Source organism: Argiope bruennichi, chromosome X1 (genome assembly GCF_947563725.1).
Source record: "Argiope bruennichi chromosome X1, qqArgBrue1.1, whole genome shotgun sequence".
NCBI classification, from domain to species: domain Eukaryota; kingdom Metazoa; phylum Arthropoda; class Arachnida; order Araneae; family Araneidae; genus Argiope; species Argiope bruennichi.
In genome coordinates this window covers 80,183,613-80,206,407 of record NC_079162.1, presented here as the reverse complement: position 1 = coordinate 80,206,407, position 22,795 = coordinate 80,183,613, and the positions used below count along the sequence as shown (strand labels likewise).

Genomic DNA, 22,795 nt, shown 5'->3' with positions numbered 1-22,795 from the left:
ACTTTTAAAATGATATGTTTAGTTTTCACGGGATGATCGATAACATAATAAAGCTTTTCACCGCGACTATGCATTAAGTTTCCTTTAGAAATTTACATATTCTGTATTATGATCCGAGACTATGACTTTTCGGCAGTAGTGCTTCCCTATGGGATGGTACACAAAAAGATGAATAGTTATTATGCCTCCCGATTCCACGAATAATCTTCCATCCTATTGTTAAATGTAAATATTTCCTCCTTTCATCTTTCCTGTCACCCCTTTTTGGACGATATAAATGTCTTTTGATGCATACATAAAAGCGCGGAAGGTTTTCGAATCCGAAAATGAACAGTTCATATCTACTAATGCCCATAGGTGAAGGAAAAAAAATTACTTTTGAATCAATCTGATTTAGAAAGATTTCAATAATTTTGTTCCCCAGAAAATCAGGAAAATAATTGTGGGTAATTTGTTTTGATTACATACTTCAGTTTTTATTGCATATTATGCTTTTTAAAATCAGGTAAAATTTTTCAAAAAGATTCTTGACATTTACATACCTTTCAGTTTTCCTTCCAAACTTTCATCATCTTAAACTGCGTTTACACCAGATTTGAAGAGGCATGCTGACGACAATTCGAAAAAAAATCCCTAATTTTATCGTCGAGATCTTCTGTCGTCCACAGAATCACTTGTCTGCAACACAAATTTTGTTTACTACTTGGAGTTAGTAAAAACATAATAGTTGCGTCGTTTGTCCATGACAAACGTCTCAGTGCTTTTTCAGTATATCAGACATCTCCCTAGTACTCTCTCTTTCAAGTATAATAAATCATCCTTTAAAGTAATACATTAGGTCTCTCCTTCTTCACTTAGTTAAGAATAAGGGCTGAATTTCTTTTCATCTTCTGACCACAGGAATATTTTAGTTTTTTTTTTTTTTTTTTTTTTTTTTTTTTTTTTTTTGCGAATTTGAAAAAGTTCATAATGAAGGTACTAGCTGATTTTATTTGTGAAATAATTATTAAATTTCCCACTTTCTAATTATTTCATTCTAGTAATACTTAATTATATTTATTAAGAATCTTTCAAAACTGTTTCTACTGACACCGGTGCGTTTCAGAAAAGAAGAAAAAAAAAATCATGCATTTGAACTCGAGGAAGATTGAACTCCAGCTATCATTTTAATCCCATGTACTAACAATATTGAAATTACAAAATACATTTCTTTTCGTTTTCAAAAATTTGAGTTTTTAACTTATAAAAATTACTCTGTTTTAGAAAAAATATTTTTGATTGTTGTTTTTATATTATATATTCTAATCTACTGTTTAATAAGTGATGTGTTTTTAAGTAATTAAGTTTCTTCATTTAATTTTTTAGTACATTGCGAGACTTAATGGAATAGTTATTGTTCAGTTGTTGTTGTTGTTTATTTATATTTTCAATAAAATAGTTTTGATTTTTTTTATGAAACGATTTATGTGTTTTTCATGATTCTAAAAAACAATCCGATTACTTTACCACCATTAAAAAAAATAACGATTTACAGCAATTTGATAAATTTTTAAGTAGCTTATGAAAAATTATTTAGATTAGAATATCTTATTTTGATTTATCATCATATTTTACACGGAAAATGCTTGGGGGATTGATTCTGCAACAGATGATAATATATGTAAGCAAAGTTTTGTTCTGTGAAACCTCTGTCTCAAAGGTTATTTATTTTTCAAGCATCTAAAGTTATGTTGAACATTATACAGAAAAAAAAAATGTATCCGAATTAATAATGGTTACTTCTTTTTCACAATTTTATTTTTGTTTTGTTCATCAAAATCCAATATTTCAAATCGTAGCTGGCAATTTTCAAAAATTCTTAAACCTTCTATTATGATGTTGAAGCCATTCATTAATGATGTTGGCCATTCATTAATGATGTTGGCCATTCATTAATGATGTTGAAGTTCAACATCATTAATGAATTATACAGAAACTAAACTGAAAACTCTACATGCAGCAATTTCGATCAACCTTCTATTGGTAATATTGCAAATTTTATGATTAACTATATGATAATTTTGTTATTTATTTTTTATGTGTTTTACTAGGAATAATTAAACAATCTAAATATGTTTGAGCGTATCCAGGTTTTGATGTTCTGTTCTTATTTAAAGAAACATCCAGTTTATAGTAAACTGTCATAGTCATTCATTACTTATAAATTTAAAATAGAATAAATTTTTGTTAATTGTAAAATACTAAGTATAATTATAAAAAATTTTGCTTTTGAAAAATTCTCATTCCCAACATTTACTATATATAAAGCATGCCCAAATTATTCTGTTTCAGCAAACTATCAAGAACTATGAGAAGTAACCCATGTTCTACAGAGAACTGTATCTAACCTTTTTCTTAATGTCAAAATTTTAATTTCATAAATTATATTAAATAGCCAAAACGGTAAATGCTTTCTGAAAAATAATAATCCTTTTAATAACTTATATTTTCAAAAGCAAATGTCTTTGAGTAATTGCCATAATTTATTCCAATAATAAATCATAGTAATAAGCGGAAGTCACTTCCTCTTTGACTTCAAAATGCATCTTCATTTCAAGAGTTTTAAAAATGGATTTAATTAAAAAGACTATTCAAAAGTAAATGCAAAAGTGCTTGACTCGGGCTAATTTCCATCATAATCAAATTTTGTTTTTCAGCCAAAAGTCCCACTACTCGAATGGAAATAGATGCGAAGAAAAGAAGCTCAGGGTTTCGGGTTCGAATTTCGAAATATATTGGAAATGAAGTAACAAAAGAAATGATAAGTTAATAAATATCATTAAAGAGCAGTCAAGAGTTTATGTCAGACAATGAAGAAATAAACTTTATGTCCTGCTTTAATAATGTGATAGAATGGAGAATACTTATACTAGTTGAAAATACTATGTGTATTACTGGGAAACTATGCAATATGATTGATATTTCGAGCATTACTGTACTTCATACTGAGCATCAGAATAAAATTCTGACGTTATTTAAATATTGTAAAAGAATATTATACAATCTTGTTTTTTAAATTGAGCAATATTACTTACCCTTCCTTCTTCTGACAAAAAGTCACAATCATCTTCATTTAAATCTTCAATAAAGAGCTGACTTATATGTTGATTTCACCCAGTACCTTCAGTTTGCTGTTGCCTTGACAAAATTATGCAGATTGTTACCAGTAGCAGCCGTAGAATAGTATGTTTGCAATATTGTAAGCATGTAGTTCCCCACCATCGACATCTTGATAAATGAAGTGAGAGGAATGCTCATCTTTTTGTGTTGTCGTTAAAGCTTTAAGTCCTATTAACACAGTATTTCATATGGTATCTCCACGATCTTGTTTGATATTCTGAATGACTTACAATATCATGAAAATATCATTACAATATTGTTGGGCATTTTTTGCTGACTGGAAGAACTTACTAATATTTTATCTGTAACAAAAAGCCTTCGATATGTGTCTTCGACGCAAAATTTTAGATGTCTGTAAAATTAGTGTAAACCCGATTTTAGAGGTATCACTTTTATTTCAAAAATTTTCATGCAATTTGTCAGATTTTTCTAGAATTTCATTAATTTAATTTCTTTCCTATCTTTACTTGAAATATCTATTGATTGATTGATTTATGAAATAACACTCCTATTATTTCAAGGTATTATATTGATCGATATTTTAAATACCGTGCAATATTGTGAAGATATCGTAATAATACTATTGGGCATTGTGGTTTTATGTTCTAAAAGCCTTTTAGTTTTTCCTGTAGATTCTCAAGAAAAGTGATATGACATGAGAGTGTTTTCAATAATGTGTATTTTATCGCGAAATTAAAATAAAATTAGAATATATCTAGAAAGTTTAATATTATAATAAATTTTCATTAAAAAATTTATTAGGACCGTGGGGATAAAGAGAGAGGCTCTATGCACCTATCCATACTGAATATTAATTTATATTAAGAACATAATGAATCTTTAAAATTATTATGTTTTATGTTTCGCGTAATCTTGGATTTCAATTATTATTATCACAGCTATCCCTCCTTGCTGTTCCAGTGTGACTATACTACAAAATGAACATTTTCATTATTTTCAGAGTTTAATATATATTGCTTTGAAAGAAGATTGACAGAAAATTTTACACAGCAATCAGAAATTTGTAATTTTTCAGGACAAAAATTTGTTTTAGAAAGTATAAAAATAAACATCATGCTCGTAACTTATTGAAGATGATAGTAAAAATCTACAAATGCTTTATTCAGCCATTTGCGTCTTCTCCATTTTAGAATTCGAAACTACTACCTGTTTGCAGTAGCCGTAACCGCATACTTTTGACAAGAGTTGTTTTCTGTATCCGAGATTTACAAGATTTGTATATGTCGGACGCTAAAATTTATTCCTTCGATGTCACTATTATTACTTTTGAGTAATTTAAACTATAATCGGCTTCCAAAAAATTAATTGCTATCTAGTCACTTAACTTTATGAATTGCTGTTTAGCGATATAAAATTGCTGCAGAATCTGTTAGAATGGCAGTCACACAGAGTGTCAATTGCAGTTTAGACGATATAGATTTAAATAGTTTAAAAGTAAGGATATCTTAACTACAGTCACATTTTTCAGTTTAGAGTACTAATGAAAATTTTTTTCCATTGCATTCCGTTTGCGATTGATTTCCTGTTTTCTAAATGCCATGTTAATAATTTTTCTTTCTTTCTTCCCTTTTTTTTTTTTTTTTTTCTTTCCCTTCCCCCTCCAGACTTTCCATCTTGCCATAGAAAAATCCAATAAATGTTTTTATAAGTTTACTGACAATGATCGAATATTAATGCATTAGTTGCTTTAATATTAATTTGATAATGATTATTATTAAACAAGCCTTTAATTGTTTCTGTCATTGTTATTATTTCCTGACTAACTTTTGAGTAAAAATTAACTGAATTGCTTGCTATTGAAGATAGTCAATTTAAACGTTTTCGTAAATCTGTTTATTGATTTAGATTATTGATGCCATGAAAGATTTTCTTTATTTTCTATTTTATTATATTTAGACATATGAGTGGTTTATCTAATACTTAAAAAAATGGTTGAATATTCCTATTGCATCTAAAAATCAACAGTTTATATTTGTCTTTATATGCTTTTATCATTCTTCATGTGAATAAGATTCTTTGGCATTTTTGTATTTATGCATTACTTAATACAGTAATAATTTAAGTTCCAATTTTTGTTGATGACTCTTTGTAAAAAAATAATAATTCTAAAATAATTGGAATGAAATATGATAATGAAATCCATTACAAAGTTATTGTATATAAAGCTATATATAATAAATGAATATTCTTAAGAAATGCATGTATAAAAATTAGTATACATTAATATATATTCTAGAAAAAAAAATGGAGGAAACATTATCTTTCATATAATTTCTTAAATTTCTATTTTTAAATCTTATGACTTTTCTAATTATATTACTGAAATATATATTAATTTAATAATTATAAATTAAGTATATTTAATCATTATTGTTCTGTATTCTAGTTGGAGGTTATTTATTAATAATATTTGAAAAATATTTTGTGTATAATTTAAAAGCTGTATTTTCTTGTACATGTGAGATACCTATATTCTTAGGTTAGAATAGCAACTAAAGAATATCCTCTTTGTGTATGAATTTTACATATATTATATTTAATTTTTTCCTTTATTTAGCTTATCTGACTTACTTTTTAATTGTAATTGATTTTTTAAAAAGGTTCAAATACTTATTTTACATTATTAATTTTGAAGTATTTAATTAAAGAAAAAATGTTTAATTACTAAATTTGAGCTGATTATAATATTTCTAAATTCAATAAATGGGGTATTTATTAAGTAAAAATATGAAATATTGGAGTATGCATAGTAATATACTAGTTCTTCCTCTATATGACTAGCATTTAAAGCTAATAATCACACATGTATTTGTATTCAGTTCAGTCAGTATTTTTTAAATTTTGATCTGAAAATATATTAATACCAGTTATGTGTTTCTTCCATGTTATTTTAGGAGTCATTCAAAAAATAGTTTCAAAATTCTTCTGAAAGCAAACTTTTATGGTTAAGATGCTAGTTGAAAATAATTTATTGATTGGTTGGATTCACTAAACATTTAAATATATAGATAACTATTATATGATTTATTCAGTTAATTTTATAAATATATCATTTTTAAGAATATAAGTTTTAAATATGTTAAATGTAGTTAAAATATGAATAATATAAAATTTTATGAAGCTAAAACATTTGTTATCTAGATTTATCAATATATTTTAAATATTTATAAAAGGGTTTTATTAAAAGTTACAACAATTGTCAGGAAGTTGAATTATTTGCATTGATAACTTAGTTCAAAATGAATGTCAAAGAAGCATAGTTCGGTAAGATTAAATTCAATTATCTAATTACTTAATGTCTTCCAAAATGTTAAAATGTCAGGTATTCTAAAAAACTTTCAAAATTCTAGAATGAAAATTTTGAATTCAAAGCAATTAGCATCTAAGTTAAATTTCACATTAGTGACTTTTTATGCTACCAATTCTGAAATTTTATACTATTATCAGAAAATTAAACAACTTCAAACAAAACAGTTTGTTTCATTTTATTTTATTTATAATTGAGCATACCTCATGATTTGCAAAATAAATAAAAAAAATCTTAATAAAATTTATTATCTTAAGATTGCTAGAATCATTCTTATGTTAAGATTCATCAAATCATTTTTAATCATTTATGTACCAAAAAAAAAAAAAATTTAAAATATGTTTTGAAAGACTAATCTAGATAAAGTTTATTGATCTTTCATCCTTTTCTTTATCAATCCGAAAGTTAGCTCCTATCTGTTGAGAATTCTGTTATCCAGATACGATATTACTGTCTTTTTTTCCCTCTCTTCTTTATCAGTCTAGAAATTTTTCTCTTATCTGTTGGAAATGCTGATATCTCCATTAAAAAAAGAATCAGTTTTTTTTTTTTTTTTTTTTTTTCCCCTCACTTTGATCAGCCTGGAACTTTACTGATATCTGTTAAGACACTTGAATTCACTACTGCCATACAAGAAACACTTGAATTTTAAAATTAAAAAAAAAAATTGTAACATTGCTATTCTCTAAGATGAAAAGTAATCTCTTCCCTTCTCCCCACCCCCAGATTGATCTTTATATGGGCAAAATAAAGTAAAGAAAGTGTTATCTTTAATTAAAAAGAGATTTTTTTTTTAGAGAATAGTTTCATTACATGTTTAATCTTTTTTAATGACTTCCAACTTTATTTTTAACATAATGTATAGTTAAAAATTGTAGTGTCCATTAAAAAAAAAAAAATTGAGCAGTGTTCTTGAGGAGACTTTTTTAACCTTTTAATGTATGTAATTCATAAACTGCATGCATTTTCATTTCATTTCTTATTTCTAGATTTTTTAATAATTTTATATGTATCTTTAAATTTTTAGTATTTTTACAAGAAATAGTTTAGCATTAGTTATGCATTATTGTAAATATGAGAGGGAGACAGTCATCTTTTAGATTGTTTCCCTAATATAAAATATTGATTTTGTTTAGATTTATAATTTTTTAATACAAAAAAAAATCCTTTGGCTCAAAAATATAAATATATATATAAATTTTTTCCCTTTAGTTGTTTAGCCTGTCATCATTTTTTTGTTGTCTTTTTTAAACTGAAATTGATAATCTGATTAATATATAAGTAGTGTATTCCATACTAGAAAATTATTACTCTGAATTTATGCTGCTTTACTGTGAGATTATAAAGGATTTTTAATTGACATTTATATTTAAATAAAGTACTAAAGCATAATTTGAGAAATTAAGTTATTAGAATAAAATTTGTATTATGTTGTAGCTTTATAAAATTTCAGAAAATATGTTCTTGAAATAAAAATTTTTTATATTGTAGTTTTCAATATATTTGACTTTATGCTTGTATAAAAGTTATGACAAACTTTTTAGATTTAAGATTATATATTTTTATTCTGTTCATCAGAGTATGATATTTTAACTCATAATTGGATTCCTGAAAAGGGTGGTAGTTTATCATTAAAAATTTATATGGTTTTTGAGAAAAAGAAGTTATATTATAAATTAAAGGTATGTAACCATAACTGGGGAATATTTTCATGAAATATTAGCTTTGATAATATCATATCTTTATAATTTTGCTACATTCTGAGAATTGAACCAATTCTACACCTAGTTCATCAGCTTTCTCTTTGTTAATAACTGTAGAATGTGGAATCAAAACATCTATTTTATAATTACAGTGATATTAATTTCTCTGTTTTTTTAACTAGTAATTTGCCATATATTTCCTTTTTGGCAATGAGCAAATTATAAAAGCAATGTATCATGCTTATTCACAGTCCAATAGCTGTTAGTAAGGGAAATGTAAGTTTGACATTTCCATTTAAATATGGGAGAAGGTAATAATGAGCAAAATGCATTAATTTTCTCAACTATGCTAGTGATAACGAGAAATGGAATAGTTAATTTATATATGTATTTTGAAAAATTTGCTTTACATCAAGTACAGAAAACAAAGATTTCACTTCCCACATTCAAAAGAAGGTGGAGGGAATGACTGTTTGAATAAGAAATGTTGTATGTGCATAAGTTATGTTCTTATATTTGAATTGATCAGGCAATAAATGCTTTTCTTTTTGGCAATTGATAAATATTTTTATTTCATTAAAGGAAAGAATTTCAACTGTTTTTCATTATATTCAAAAAGTCTTCTGTGTTTGCATGACACTTTAACACATATAAAAACTTTTCAACAATTTATACTTGTTAATTAATGCCAACTTGTCTTTTGATATTGCTGTAATAAATTTTTATCTAGTACAAACATCTGTATATTCTCAATTATTTATTTTTGTGCATATTTTATAATAATAAATCCTTCAAAATTTTTATCAAACATGAGCAATAAAATGTGAAGTCTAACCATTGGGAGTCTTAATTCATTATGCATAAATTCTCTCATTCATCCTTCTTCTTATTCTCACCATATCATTAAGTATGAAGTTTTCCCAATTTTCTTTCTATATCTTAAATTCAAGTTTAATAAATCTATGCTGTCTAGTAAAGTTAGATTATTCATCTTATTATTATCAGTGGTTATGTAGGGAACCCAGCTTTGATTCCCAGGAATGGCGTAGGTCTTCTGTGCAAGTCAAAAAATCTAAATTCTGTTTTTGTTATCAAAAAGTGATATGGTATCCATTTCAGTGATTGTGTCAGCAGTACTCTTTTTTTCATTGTTATTCAGTCATTTACTAAGTGGAGGTGAATTAATCATCATATTTAACTTCATTAAAAATATCACCAAATAAAATGGTCATTTGATGTATGGCATATAATGTATCCTTATATGGCAGTTTTTAGAAACTGGATATTTAATCTGTTATATGAATTGTTCATGTGAATTTGCTTATTAGCCATATAAAATTTTTCTGTGCATATGCATTAATTCTTTTATTAGTGATAATGTTATATTCTTTTAATAAAGACTTTGTTTTCTTTAATTTTGAAGAGAAATTTAAAAATGTAAATTTTTATTTTTATTTTAGCTACTTCTAAAAGTAGTATATATATTTTAAAAAGTGGGAATAGTATTTTCAATTGATATTTGTTGTTTTTTACCTGATTATTGAATGCAATAAAATTTTATCGTTTAGTCCAATATGCTGTAAAAATACTATTTTAACAACTTCTAAAATCTTTTTTGTCTATTTTATAGATAGTTTACTATATTATCAATGTAAAAAAATAATTATGTAATTAATTGAGCAATATTTATTTCTAAATATTCATGGTTCATGATAATACCCTTGTTTTCTGTTTATTATTCCAAATTATGAGTTACATGATTTACAGGCTATTATGTCACATTCTGAACAATATTTCTGTTATAAACCTCCGTGCTGCTAATTATTATATCAAGCCTTATAAAGATATCATTTTTATTCTTACAGTTTCATGATTAAGAAGAGATTTGTTCTAGTTTTTCAAAATGATTTAGGATTTTAAAGAGTTGATATTCCATTAAGTATAATTTGAAATATTAGAAGTTAACATATTTTAGAATAAATAAAATGAATTTTATAAGTTGACTTAAAAGCTTTGTATTTTATCATATTGTAATTAAAATTTTTGATGATTTTATTTTTAGCAATTTAGTGAATTCAAGCTGTTCTGTTTTCAGTAAGATGGAAACTGAATTAGTAATGCTTCTTTATAATTCTGCATTTTAAAACTATATGTGAAAAAAAAAATCTTCAGATAAATATCAGTTATCTTTCATCCTCTTGATGTTAATATTATTCACAAATACTATATGAAAAATAAAGCCAAAACAGAAATGACTACTAAAACTTCAAAATTTTTTAATTTAAAATTGAACTATGAGCAGCTACTGTTAATGAATGCTCTAGTAGTTTCTGATTTGTCTATTTTAGGCTTAAGATGATCTTGATGATTATATCTTTTTATTTTAATTAGTTACAAGACACTAATCTCATACTTTTCATTTGAAGGACCCAGCTGGCATATTTGAACTTATTGAAGTTGTTGGCAATGGAACATATGGTCAAGTCTACAAGGTATTTATCATTAAAAAAAGAAATTTCTCTCTTTCATGCTGTTGCATGAAAGTGATGAATTAATTGATTCTAATAATTAATGATGATTTAAATTCAATGAAATAGCCATTCTAATTGCATGATTTTTAAATTAAAGTTGGTTAAAAAGTTTATTAATAATATTAGCTATAAGTTAATATTGTAATATATCATTTTAAAATTAAAAATCTTAAAAGGGTATTAGTATATAGCATATTAGTCAAATAGTTCAACTTTTTATAAATACTATTTAGGCATATTTAATTAAGGTTATTTATTTAAAAATAGTTTGTCTTGATAATATTTTAATGTTAAAAGAAGTACTAAATATAAATATATTGGGGTCTTTTTTTTTTTTTCCCCTTGCTGGTTTTCAGGAGCTCTTTTTAGGTTTCATTATTCTGGCATCATCATTTACACAATTATTTGAATAAATAAAACTGATTTCCAAATAATAAATATTTAGTTTTTAATGTTAGATGCAGGAAAACGTATAGAATCGGAAATGAGTTAATTTAAAAGTATCAGCCTTTCTTGAAATAAGATACATTTGGTTTATTTTTCTCTTAATTTCTCTGTTCAGACGAAAATATATTTGTATTTATCAGTACATTTATTGATATTAAAAATCAAATATAATTGTTCTAGTCTTGATGAAATTATGTATTTAGAAGTCACTGCTAAATATATTTGTATCAGAATCCAGATTATTTGCTCAGATTAGCTAACTTATTAAAGTGTTTATTTAAAATGTTTTATTACTCATAGATTATTATTAGATTGCGAAAAAGCAACTTTTTTTTTTTATTATTAAAAGTTCTTTAAGTTTTCCATTTAAAAGAAATTATTTTTCACTGCTCTAGTGTTTCATTAATCATTTTGCTTATAGTAATGTTTACCACTATAGTATTTTTTGCATTTTTATATTTTCCATACAAATTTCTCATATTTTTTAATTTCTTCATGTTTTGATAAATTGCTATAAAAGTGTGCGAGAAGGCAAATTTAATTCCTGTGACTCATTTTCAATAATTCTTTCTAATTCATTTGATATTGTATTGTTTTTTCCCCCTTTAAATTAATCTAAATGTTTTGCATTGACAATCCTATTTTTTCAGAAGAATTTATTTATAATAAAAGATGCTTTGTAAATAAATTAGGTCTTATTAAACTATGTATTCAAATATTAGATAAGAAAGAAGTTGTTTGCCCAGTTCTTATTGCCAAATCATTGGACTACTTTCAAAAGGATTTGAAAAGTCTTTTTTTTAAATAAAGTTTTTAGAATTAGTATTTTAAAATTATACATAATGAAGAGCAAAATGTTTCTTCCATCCTGTGTACTTGCTGAATTAATGAACTGGAGCATTTTGTGGTGTTTGCTACTTATAAAGAACAAACATTAAATATTTATCTTCATATTATATAAAAGGTAGTTATAATTCTAAATTTATTCAAGGGATAAAGAGAGTGGGGAAGTAAAAAGCTTTATAAAAATGTTGTAGTATAGTTTTAAACCAAAGAAAGCAGTATTTTATGTTTCTTTTAAAAATTTTGTCTCTTAACTTAGAAAATTTATTAATTCGCCAAAGGATATTGATTATTTGGATGTATAACTATTATGAATGAATAAAGTAATAATTTTTTAATGCTCATATTTATAAGACAATTATTTCCTAAAGTATAAAAATGTTACAAATTCTATTATTTTACACTGTTATTATTCCTATAAAATATTTTTTTAAAAACCCTCTTTATAATTCAGGCCTTAACTTTATTTGATTTGAAGTACTAACATGTGGGGGATTAAAGTTAGTAACCCAAGCATTTAATTATTTTCACTTCAAGGGTTGTAACTTATATTTATTTTCAAATTCTTATTGTCTTTTTTTTATTAATGCTTTGATTCAAAGCTTTTATATTAATTTTGTGTTTGATAAAGTTAACTAAATTATTTAATTACCAGAAATTCTTTATATGCTGTGTGCTAATTTATTAATATGCATTATATACTATGACCTAATAGTTGATTTTGCCACAACTTTCTTTAAAACAGTGTTTCTCAAAATCTAATGTTATATTTAATGTTTAGGGTCGTCATACTAAAACAGGACAACTTGCTGCTATTAAGATTATGGATGTTACTGAGGTTTGTATTCAGTATTATTTAGTTTTTAATTCCATTTACATTTTAAAGTATTTAAAATATCCTCAGTCTTTACCTGATTATGTGTACATTTCTGTTCCAAGCTATATTATGGACTTTTATTGTTAACAATATATTTTTAAGAGTTCTATGATCTTCTTTTAACAGATAATTTTCATTTTTATATTATAGAATTTCCATAGTAAAATTCCTTAAATTTCAAAGAATATCTTAAAATTTACAAAACAGCTTTGAGTTTTATTTTTAATTGAGTTTTATTCTTAAATTCTTGTGTTGAGTCTTTTCTTTCTTGCTATAACCTATGTGTAAATTTCTAAATTAGAGAACTTTGAGATGAACCATTAAATGAATAGTAATAAAAAGTGTACTTATGTTTTTATTAATTATTTTTGTTATAAAAGATACTAACAAATGCTTTTTCTCTAGGATGAAGAAGAAGAAATAAAACTTGAAATAAATGTCTTGAAAAAGGTGAAGTTTATGATTTGCTTTGCAGTTAGATTTTTACACTCTTTTTAAAATCATTAAATAAATGCAATTTATTTTAATATTATTTATGAAGAATCAAAAATAAGAATTTATTTTAAAAATATATGTATGTATGTGCTTTGTTATTTTTCAATAGTGATATCTTTGCATAATTACTGTTATATAAATATTATTTAACCATACTGAAAGTACAGTTTCCAATCATTTTATGAAATCCTTTAAAAAATATTCGTAGAAGAAATAATGATAAATAAAATGCCTTTTACATTGATCCAAACTGTGTAATAGCTTTGATAGAAAGAAAAGAATTGTTAAAAATTTCGAAAAATTTATTTTTGTTGAATTCTATTTTTTATAGTATTCTCATCACAGAAATATTGCTACATATTATGGAGCTTTCATACAAAAAAGCCCTCCTGGGAAAGATGATAAGTTATGGGTAAGTTTTAAAGATTATAGGTTTAATTTATCCTGTTTTTCTTTTTGTCTACTCTCTTTTTCTATTTTTGTTGAAATTAATCCATATGAAGTTTATTTTATGACTAAGAAATAAAAATTTGAATAAAAATAAAACTTCCTTTGTAAAATTTTGGTTTCATTTGTCTGACAGAACCTGCATTTAGAATTAAATAAAAATGAACATTTCCAGGGGGGGAAGTAGTTTGTATTGAAGCATTGATAGAATTTCAATGTTCCCAGATCTGTTTTAATTTTATAGATGGGTTTTGTACATGGATTGACTGCACATTTAGTCTGTACAGGCTCTAAATCCATGTTCATATTTTGTAGCAATTAGAGATATTAAATACTGGGTTGGTTACCATTCTAAGCCATTACAGCTATGTGGTAATTCTAAGGTATGGTCATAACTTAGAAGTATTATGTCTATCCATTTTTATGTTGTTTCAAAACAAGAGGATAGTTTAATGGTTCAAGCAATTAAAATGATACATATATTAGAAAAAGGAGTAAAAAAACAAAGAGTTATTTTGAAAATTAGCCATTTTTTGTATATATATACAGGGTGATCAAGAAATAGCAGGAGTTGTTTGGAGTCCTGTAGTGTGTTATGTACTGGACGAAATACAAAATTAGGCCACCATACACATTAAAGAATGCGATTTCGATTTAATAAGAAAAAAGTACCAAAAAACGCCGATAGGGGAAATTCTGGCGCATCGATGGAAAACTTTATTATGTATTTTGCATATACGGGCACTTCGTGACTCGATATCGAAAATAAAAAGGAAGGATTGCGGGAATTCAAGTCATTCTCATTCTGTCTCCAGCCATGGAAGGAGACAGACGTTCGGAGTGTTCTCTCTCCACCGGGTTTCTAGCGGCAGCAATTATTCTGATCGATTAGTCCAGTTCAGGTCGTATTGCACTGATTGGTGTGTCTTGATAATGGAGAGAATACAGCTGAAATAGGGTACAATAATCTTATACTTGAATTAACAGGTAAAGATGTATTCTCAACGGATTTCTCCATATTATTGAAATGCATCAGATGAAGCGTAAGCATAAAAACCCCTGCAATCTACTGAACTGTTCGTACCACATAAATAACTAACAGAATATCTGCAACTTCTTAGAAAAAAGAGATCAGCAAGCTAGGGAAATAGATGAAAAAAGTGACACACTGAAAGTCACACTATCACAACAGGAAGCAAACAACCAGGCACATACCACCTACTATTTAGAAGATCTAAACAAAGTTAAAGAACTCCAGGAAGAAAAAGAAATTATTCACGACGACATCACGTTACTCAGCCCATGCCCAATCCAAAAATGCCAAATACACAACGCACAATCTTATGAAATGATGGAACTTGAGCAGGATGAAACAAATACAAGAGTATAAAGACCGACAGATAATGACGGGTTTAAAGTAGTCTCTCCAAGAAAATCTGCTAAATTTCAAAGAAACTGGAAATAATATCCCTACCAATAGTAAATTTTATACCCTACAATTGATGAAAGAAAGTACCATCTATCAACCTTAAATTAAAGGGCCAATACAAAATAATTCTCCAACAACTGCATAAATACTTCCCAGAAGCAGAAAACCGATTATATAATAATTCTATCTCCATACAGCCAGCTACTGAAAAGCAAACAACACAAATAATACAACTCCTGGATGAAGAAAAAGAAGAATGTTTCATTTCCGAAAGTGTTGACATGAGGCCAATTAAGATAATTATTAAAGGGCTTCCAGGCAACTGAGATAAAAGCGAAATTAAGATAGCACTACAAGAGAAAAATTACGAAGTTTACAGAATCTTCCAACTTAGAAACTACAGGGAAAAGACTCTATACCCCATATTTCTCATAGAAATCAAGAACATCAAACGCAGAAAACATCTACAATGAAAAGAGCCTGTTACATATCAAAATAAAAGTCAAAACGTATAGGAAAAAAACCTGCTGCCACGAGTTGTTATAATTGCTCCGGCTTTTTCCACTCGGCAAGAAATTGCAGAATGGCTCCTAAAATATCAAATGTGTGGGTCCCCACCAAACAAGATAATGCTAAATTAAGGAAAGAATCCCGGATTCGATCTGTATTAATTGCTGGACATTAAAACTGGACACCTTGCTGCATGGAAAGGATGTAGAAATTACCCGAAATTGACATACAGAACAGTACGCCCTACCTATGCAAAAATAGCCAAGGGATCGGAACAAGGACTTAAGTACCCCCCCCCCCCCAGATTAACGCATCAAGGATCACCAGCACCCACCACCAGAAACAAGGAAGAACCTAACTTTGGAGGACCATACAGCTGCAGAAATACACTCATGTTCATGAATTAAGGATAATGCAAGTTCAGGAAAAGAAAGAGACAGAAGCAAAACAAATGTGACTTATTTGTAAAGCCTATTTATTAAACAAAAGGTAAAGAGCAAAAAAGATGCTATATGTTTGATATCATTAATAAAAATTCCGATTTTTTGCTCCCTGGAGCAAATTAAAAAAAAAAAACTATTTACAAATACCAATATTACATGGTTGGTATGATGGTTAATACAATAGTATGTCTCCCAGACGATGCAATAAAGTCCGTACAACGCCTAGACATGTTGAGTATCAAATTATCGATCTGATCTTGGGGAATATTACACCACTCATCAAGCAATGCTCTCCAAAGTTCCTCTAGACATGTAGGAGCAGGTTGACTGGCTGCAAATAAGGGGCCAAAGCCTGGAGATGACACTCTGGGCAACTCCAAGTTCCTCAGATACTTCCAGCTGGTTACACCCACTTTCAAGACGGCCGATAATTCTACCACGTAAAAAATCATCCAAATGCTTCCTGTGTGTCATAACTATGCTGTTATTGCACTGAAAGGCTTATAAAGCGCTTGCGAACAATTTTACTTTTTTGCCTGTATTCCTTATACATTACTCTCTTACACTCTCGTCATTGTGATGTACTATTGGTGTCATCTGGTGGTTTCCTGCAATTTGCACATGATTTTTGAAGATGTGTGTAGTCATTTTACGGGTGAAATATGTATTTTAGTTTTCGATTTCCGCGTGACTCTGAATTATCCTTAATTTATGGACATGAGTGTAAATGAGAAATGTTAGAAGCCCTTAAAGAAATAAGAAATATATTAAAAGAATTCTCTGAATTCATAAAAGCAGCTAAATTAGCAAGGGAAAAAAAGACCCCGAAGGGAATCATTCTCAACACACTCATAGAATAAAGTCCCCAGCTTTACCCATCCACAGCAAAATAACTCCACTCTAATTGACCGCCCGGGAACAATGCCTTATCCAGTACCCAAGACGAAGCACAGGACTAAGAACTTCTCCTCACCTACCTACGAACAGTTACACCCCTGACGTCGGACCACTCTGATTGGACATTGCCTCACCTACACCCCCGGCCCTCTCAGCTTCATCAGTTTGGCTTCACTTACGCTTCGGCGCTCATGAACAGATATCCCGTTCTATACGATGAAGAAGATAATTGCGTAAGATCCTGAAATTTTATCCGTATAAGATAACACCCATTAACTGACGACTCTGATCTGAATCTTGGCAATTTTTGGTTGTGAGGCGGTTCTGTTTCACCTGAAAGACGTTGTGTATCAAGGACATGTGCCTGACATTCCTACTTTAAAAGATCAAATAACGTTTCATAGACAAATGCCGATATGCTGCGAGCCACCGTCGAAAACCTCGTGTACCGCATGCAATTATTGGAACATCAAGTTAGTAGTCACCTTGAGCCAAATTTGTAAGTTGCTATAATAAACGTTTTTCATTGGTATTTGGTGTGTTGCTATTTATTGTTTCCATTGGCAGTTCTGTATTCTTTCTCCACACATTATGCGCTTATAGCACCAAGATTTCCCCTATCGGCGTTTTTTAGTACTAATTTTTTTCTTGATAAATCGAAACCTCATACTTGAATGTGTATGGTGGCCAAATTTTGTTATATTTCGTCGAAAACAAACACGCTACAGGGCTCCGAACACCTCCTATTATTTCTTGACCACCCTGTATATATATATATATATATAATATATGACATCACTAATGTTTGAATTTATTTTAAATATTGTTGTTATAGTCAAAGTAAGAAAATTAAATATTTTATAAAGTTATTATAATCGAAATTGATCATATTGTAAGATTGATATTTATGGCGAGATAAGAGAAATTTGTGGCCTTATGTTCTCTCCTTGGATAATAAAAAGCTTATAATATTATGTTTTATTTATTCTTATGTATATTTTCAGCTTGTTATGGAATATTGTGGAGCAGGATCAGTAACTGATTTAGTTAAATGTAAGTTTGCTTTATATGTTTGCTCTTTTTTCAACAAAATTATATTTTATTATTTGCCTGTTTGGTAAAAAGGAATATCTCTTTTTAGCTACTAAAGGCCAGCCAATTAAAGAAGAATGGATTGCTTATATTTGTCGAGAAATTTTACGAGTTAGTATAGCTTTAGTTCTCATATGTTCATTTCAATTAAATTTATGGATTTTTAATATAAATTTATACCATGATGTCTTCCAAGTATTAATTCATATTAAGCCATTTAATGATTCGTCAAATTCTCTGTCAAAAATAATTGTGGATTTTCGTTATATTTTATTTTATCATATGAAAGCAAGGATTTGTTTTTTCAATTCTAATGCATTTAATTTATTTGAGTTTTCTGATTAGTTTAGTTTGATTGTTATTAGATTGTGTTAAGTCTTTAATACTGTATTTATTTTTTGCAGGGTCTAAGTCATTTACATGCCAACAAAATAATACATAGAGATATAAAAGGGCAGAATGTTCTTTTGACAGATAATGCTGAAGTCAAATTAGGTATAAAAAAAGTTTCATTTTCAAGTTATTTCCTTTAAATCACATCAATTTATACTATAAATATGCGATTTATATGTTTCTTATGCATATTTTATATAATTGTATAATAAGTAATGCTATACATACCATTAACCACTTTTTTTCTTTGAGCACATTCTAGTATTTTAATTATATTCGATCTGTAACCCTGTTTTGTATTGGATATAATTCTACATAAAGTAGGGATGTAGTTAAAACTGTTAAATTAAAAATGATAGCAAAAAGTTTCATACTGCTGCATACAGAATCACTTCAAGTTTTTTTTTAAAGGTGACAACAAGTTGGATTATAATATATTTAATATAAATATGACATAATTTGATTTTAAACTTAAAACACAGTGTACCACCAAGAGAGAACATATTGCACTCCTGCAAATTGTTGGTCTTAACTTGGAATTCATTCTCGTTAGTGGTGATCTCTTTTTTTTATGCATTCATAGTTTTTATTTTTTTAATTGAACCCCTCTCATAACCTGGAGAAATGTATAAAACTCCTTGTAATTTTTGTCCGAATGAAGAGCCGTAACCTTTTAGTTTCCTTTCATATTCAATGCTTTTAAATAATATATAAACAAAATTTGGATTCTTGTGCAACGCATTTAGACTTCTCAAATTTTGGAATACTCTAAGTTGAAAACTTAAATTACTTTATAAAAGATTCAAATATAAGAATGATTTTTCCCATATTGGATGGAATTTATTTATTTGATATTATTGTAAAAAATCGATGGTATTTTATAACATAGATAAAATAATAGCAATTTTAAAGCATATGTGTTTCATTGATTATATAGTGGGTTATGCTCACGCTATTTCTTAACGTACTTTTTCAATTTTTTTTATATTCTTTTAGTTTACTTCATAAATAATTTTTTTTTTTAAATCTACATCAGTTGACTTTGGAGTGAGTGCTCAACTAGATCGTACGATTGGAAGACGGAATACTTTTATTGGCACTCCTTACTGGTATGTGATCGCACTCCTGTTATTAGATAATTTAATGAAATGCATTATATTGTTTCCCCCCTTTCATATTTATTAAATATGATATACTCAGTTATTCTCAAAGCTGTACTGGTAAATATAAATATTGTTACAATTCTTAAAAATGTATTAAAATTTCATAATTTCTCTGTGATTTTTATGTGTATGAAAGAATATGCTTTCTCTAAGCTTTATTATATCCATTTTAAAACTCTCGTTGCAATGGTTTGCAATATTTATCAAGTATGTAACAAATTTTCAGGATTTCCTGAGACTTTTACCTTACTTTGAATAGTTTTACTGAAACAGCAGGATATCTTAAAATGCCATGGCACAAATTATTTAATATGGATGTAAAATTTTGTCGGTTATTGAAATTTCATGCTTTATATTAATTAATGCAGTGAAACATCGATTGCCTGGACCACTTGGAGTGAGTCATTTACATAAAGAAAATGTAAAAATGTACTTGTCATAGGAGCAGTATGAAACAAAGAAACAGTTATATTAAACTTAAAACATATATTTTGTATTCTACATATTACAAATACATACTCTCCATAAAGGAATAGAACATTAGAGTAAGCTAACAGTTTTGGAAAAGAAGTCGACGATTTTTTCTCGCGTCAGAATTGACCCCCCCCCCTTCTAAATCTTTGTACATTTTAAAGATAATATCACATTTTTCTTTTAATTCCAATCATATCATAGCTTTGTCAAAACAGTGGAAAAGTTTCATCTTAGATGGTCCTTTTTCACTACTACCATCGCTAGGCTCTTCCTTGTTATCTAAAAGGTCTTAGAGTGTCATGATAATGGCAGTGATTTCAACATCGAACAGTATTTGGCAGACATGATTATTTACATCATATTCGAACCAGTCTTGGATGTTTATTTTGTTACATTCTTCAAATCTTGGACTCATTAATCACTACAGTCAGTTTTTAAACAAATTGGCTGTCTGGCGGCTCTTTGTCTAATGTAAAGAGCTTATTCCAAACCTTTGTTAGTGCAGTGTCCTTGATAGTAACCCAGGCTTCTGCTACCATTACACAGCATCACTTTTCTTTTTTATGTCTAATATTATTTCATTTCCAATTTCATATTCCTAAGTTATGCTTGATCATCAAGTGCCGTCCTTCAAATGGTCTTATTTTTTAAGCTTATAAACATTGAGAGCAACATGTTTAAATTTAGTTGCCATGGTGAATGGTACAATTATGCAGTGCAATATGTCCAACGTGAAGGTTCACACGCTACTAACAATGCAGTTTTTAGACTCGTATACCAGTTGTCAGGGTGAGGAAAAGTTCTACAATACCAAAACTGTAATATTTCTACATGGCCCATAAATTTTAATTTGCCACGTGAACGCTTTCAATTAATCGATGTTTCGGTTCATTCGACTTTCGAATAATTTGTGCAGAATTATACAGTACTTTTTCATAAATGGGCTCAATTAATCGTCATAATTACAATTACCTAGCATTTAAGAATCTTGATTTCTCAGTGGAATACCAAATATTCTTTTCTGGTGCTAACTATGAAATGTGGTTTGGCATTTGGATTAATTGAAATTTTCTTTGAGGATACTGTGTCTCACTGAAACTTTCCCAAATGACATAACATATTTTTAGATGTTTGGAAACAATGATACTTTCTACTGAATGAATCATCCACTCCTTACCATCGCAATTTTGGTACCTTATCTTGATGATATTGTGATAGACTGATGTGTTGGGCAAAAAAGAATCATTGAATTCTTCCCACAGTCATTGGAATTCATCCCAATGGAATCCTTTTTCAAGTGAACACTTGGAACATAATATTTATAACCCAGCTGTAGATGATTGATTGCAGTAGATGAATAGAGAATAGTTATTGACTTGGAATGTACTTAAATGCTATTTGATATGATTAACAATGTTTGTGATTATTTTAGTTAGCATTGTCAGCAATGTTTGTAGAATAATGACAACTAATTAAAACATTTTTAATAATTGACAGTATATTATATTTGTATTAACTAATTTATGAAATTCTGATTTATATTATTTATTTAGAGTTTGCATACATTTTTCAAAGATTCCTTATATAACAATTTTTCCTTACTTTTCTGTTTTTTAGGTCTATTTCTTCACTTTACTTTCTGTTTTCAGTATTTGTTTTTATATTTTTGCTGATAAATACATTAGCTTATATGAAGTAAACTTTGAGCTGAAAACTTCTTGAATCTATCACTAGATCATTTTTAATTGCTCTCGTATAAATGGTAATTTTTCAACATAAAACATCTTAGTTATTTTCCAAAATTAATTTTCTATAATTTTCGAATTTGCTTTTTTTTTAATCTTATGCAGAATAATATTTTGTATTCTATTTGTAGGATGGCTCCTGAAGTTATTGCTTGTGATGAAAATCCAGATGCTACCTATGATAATAGAGTAAGTAGATACACCATTAAATTAACGTTAAAAATTAAAATATTAGACATTTTTCTTCTTATATTTTCATAAACTGTAAAAAAACTTATCTATTTAACAATATATATCACATCTCATATTGGTGTAGAAATTTAAAAATTGGTTGGAAAAACTATTGTCGTTATCATCATAAAACTGAAATTCAGAATTTAAGTCTCTTTTGAATAACTTGTTGAATAATTTCGAAGTTTGGTAAAAATTTATTCAAGCTTAACTATACAAATAATTTCATAAATATACATTGTTAGGAAGTTGAAGAAAATCTTTAAATATATAGGTAAAAAAAAATGTCTGAATTAATATTTAGATAAAGTTTATTGACTTTTATTTTTATTAGTCCTTAAATATATAAATTTCATTTTTTGGGATTATGTACATATCATTAACTTTTCAGGAGTTATGTATGTTATTAATATTTTCATTTTTGATCTAAATTTTAGAGTGATCTCTGGTCTCTTGGTATTACTGCACTTGAAATGGCGGAATCGCAGCCTCGTAAGTTATCTTAGTTTTATCTACAATTATAAAATAACAGTTGCATTTTAAGATTCATATCTGCTCGAAGTGTCTACATGCCAGTATATAATAAAT

General features: G+C 27.6%; 1 protein-coding gene across 2 annotated transcripts in view; it reads left to right on the top strand.

The window, feature by feature from the left end:
* Positions 1-4,338: 4,338 nt before the first annotated feature.
* Positions 4,339-22,795, top strand: part of LOC129958310 (mitogen-activated protein kinase kinase kinase kinase 4-like) — a 57,650-nt gene continuing 39,193 nt past the window's right edge. For both annotated transcript variants that reach the window (XM_056070707.1, XM_056070706.1), the window contains exons 1-11: positions 4,339-4,614; positions 10,617-10,682; positions 12,793-12,849; positions 13,294-13,338; positions 13,715-13,795; positions 18,114-18,162; positions 18,251-18,312; positions 18,606-18,696; positions 19,631-19,703; positions 22,108-22,165; positions 22,645-22,699. In XM_056070707.1, coding sequence (XP_055926682.1) covers positions 4,555-4,614; positions 10,617-10,682; positions 12,793-12,849; positions 13,294-13,338; positions 13,715-13,795; positions 18,114-18,162; positions 18,251-18,312; positions 18,606-18,696; positions 19,631-19,703; positions 22,108-22,165; positions 22,645-22,699 — 697 coding nt within the window. In that variant the 5' untranslated portion in view covers positions 4,339-4,554. The remainder of the gene's footprint in view (positions 4,615-10,616; positions 10,683-12,792; positions 12,850-13,293; positions 13,339-13,714; positions 13,796-18,113; positions 18,163-18,250; positions 18,313-18,605; positions 18,697-19,630; positions 19,704-22,107; positions 22,166-22,644; positions 22,700-22,795) is intronic.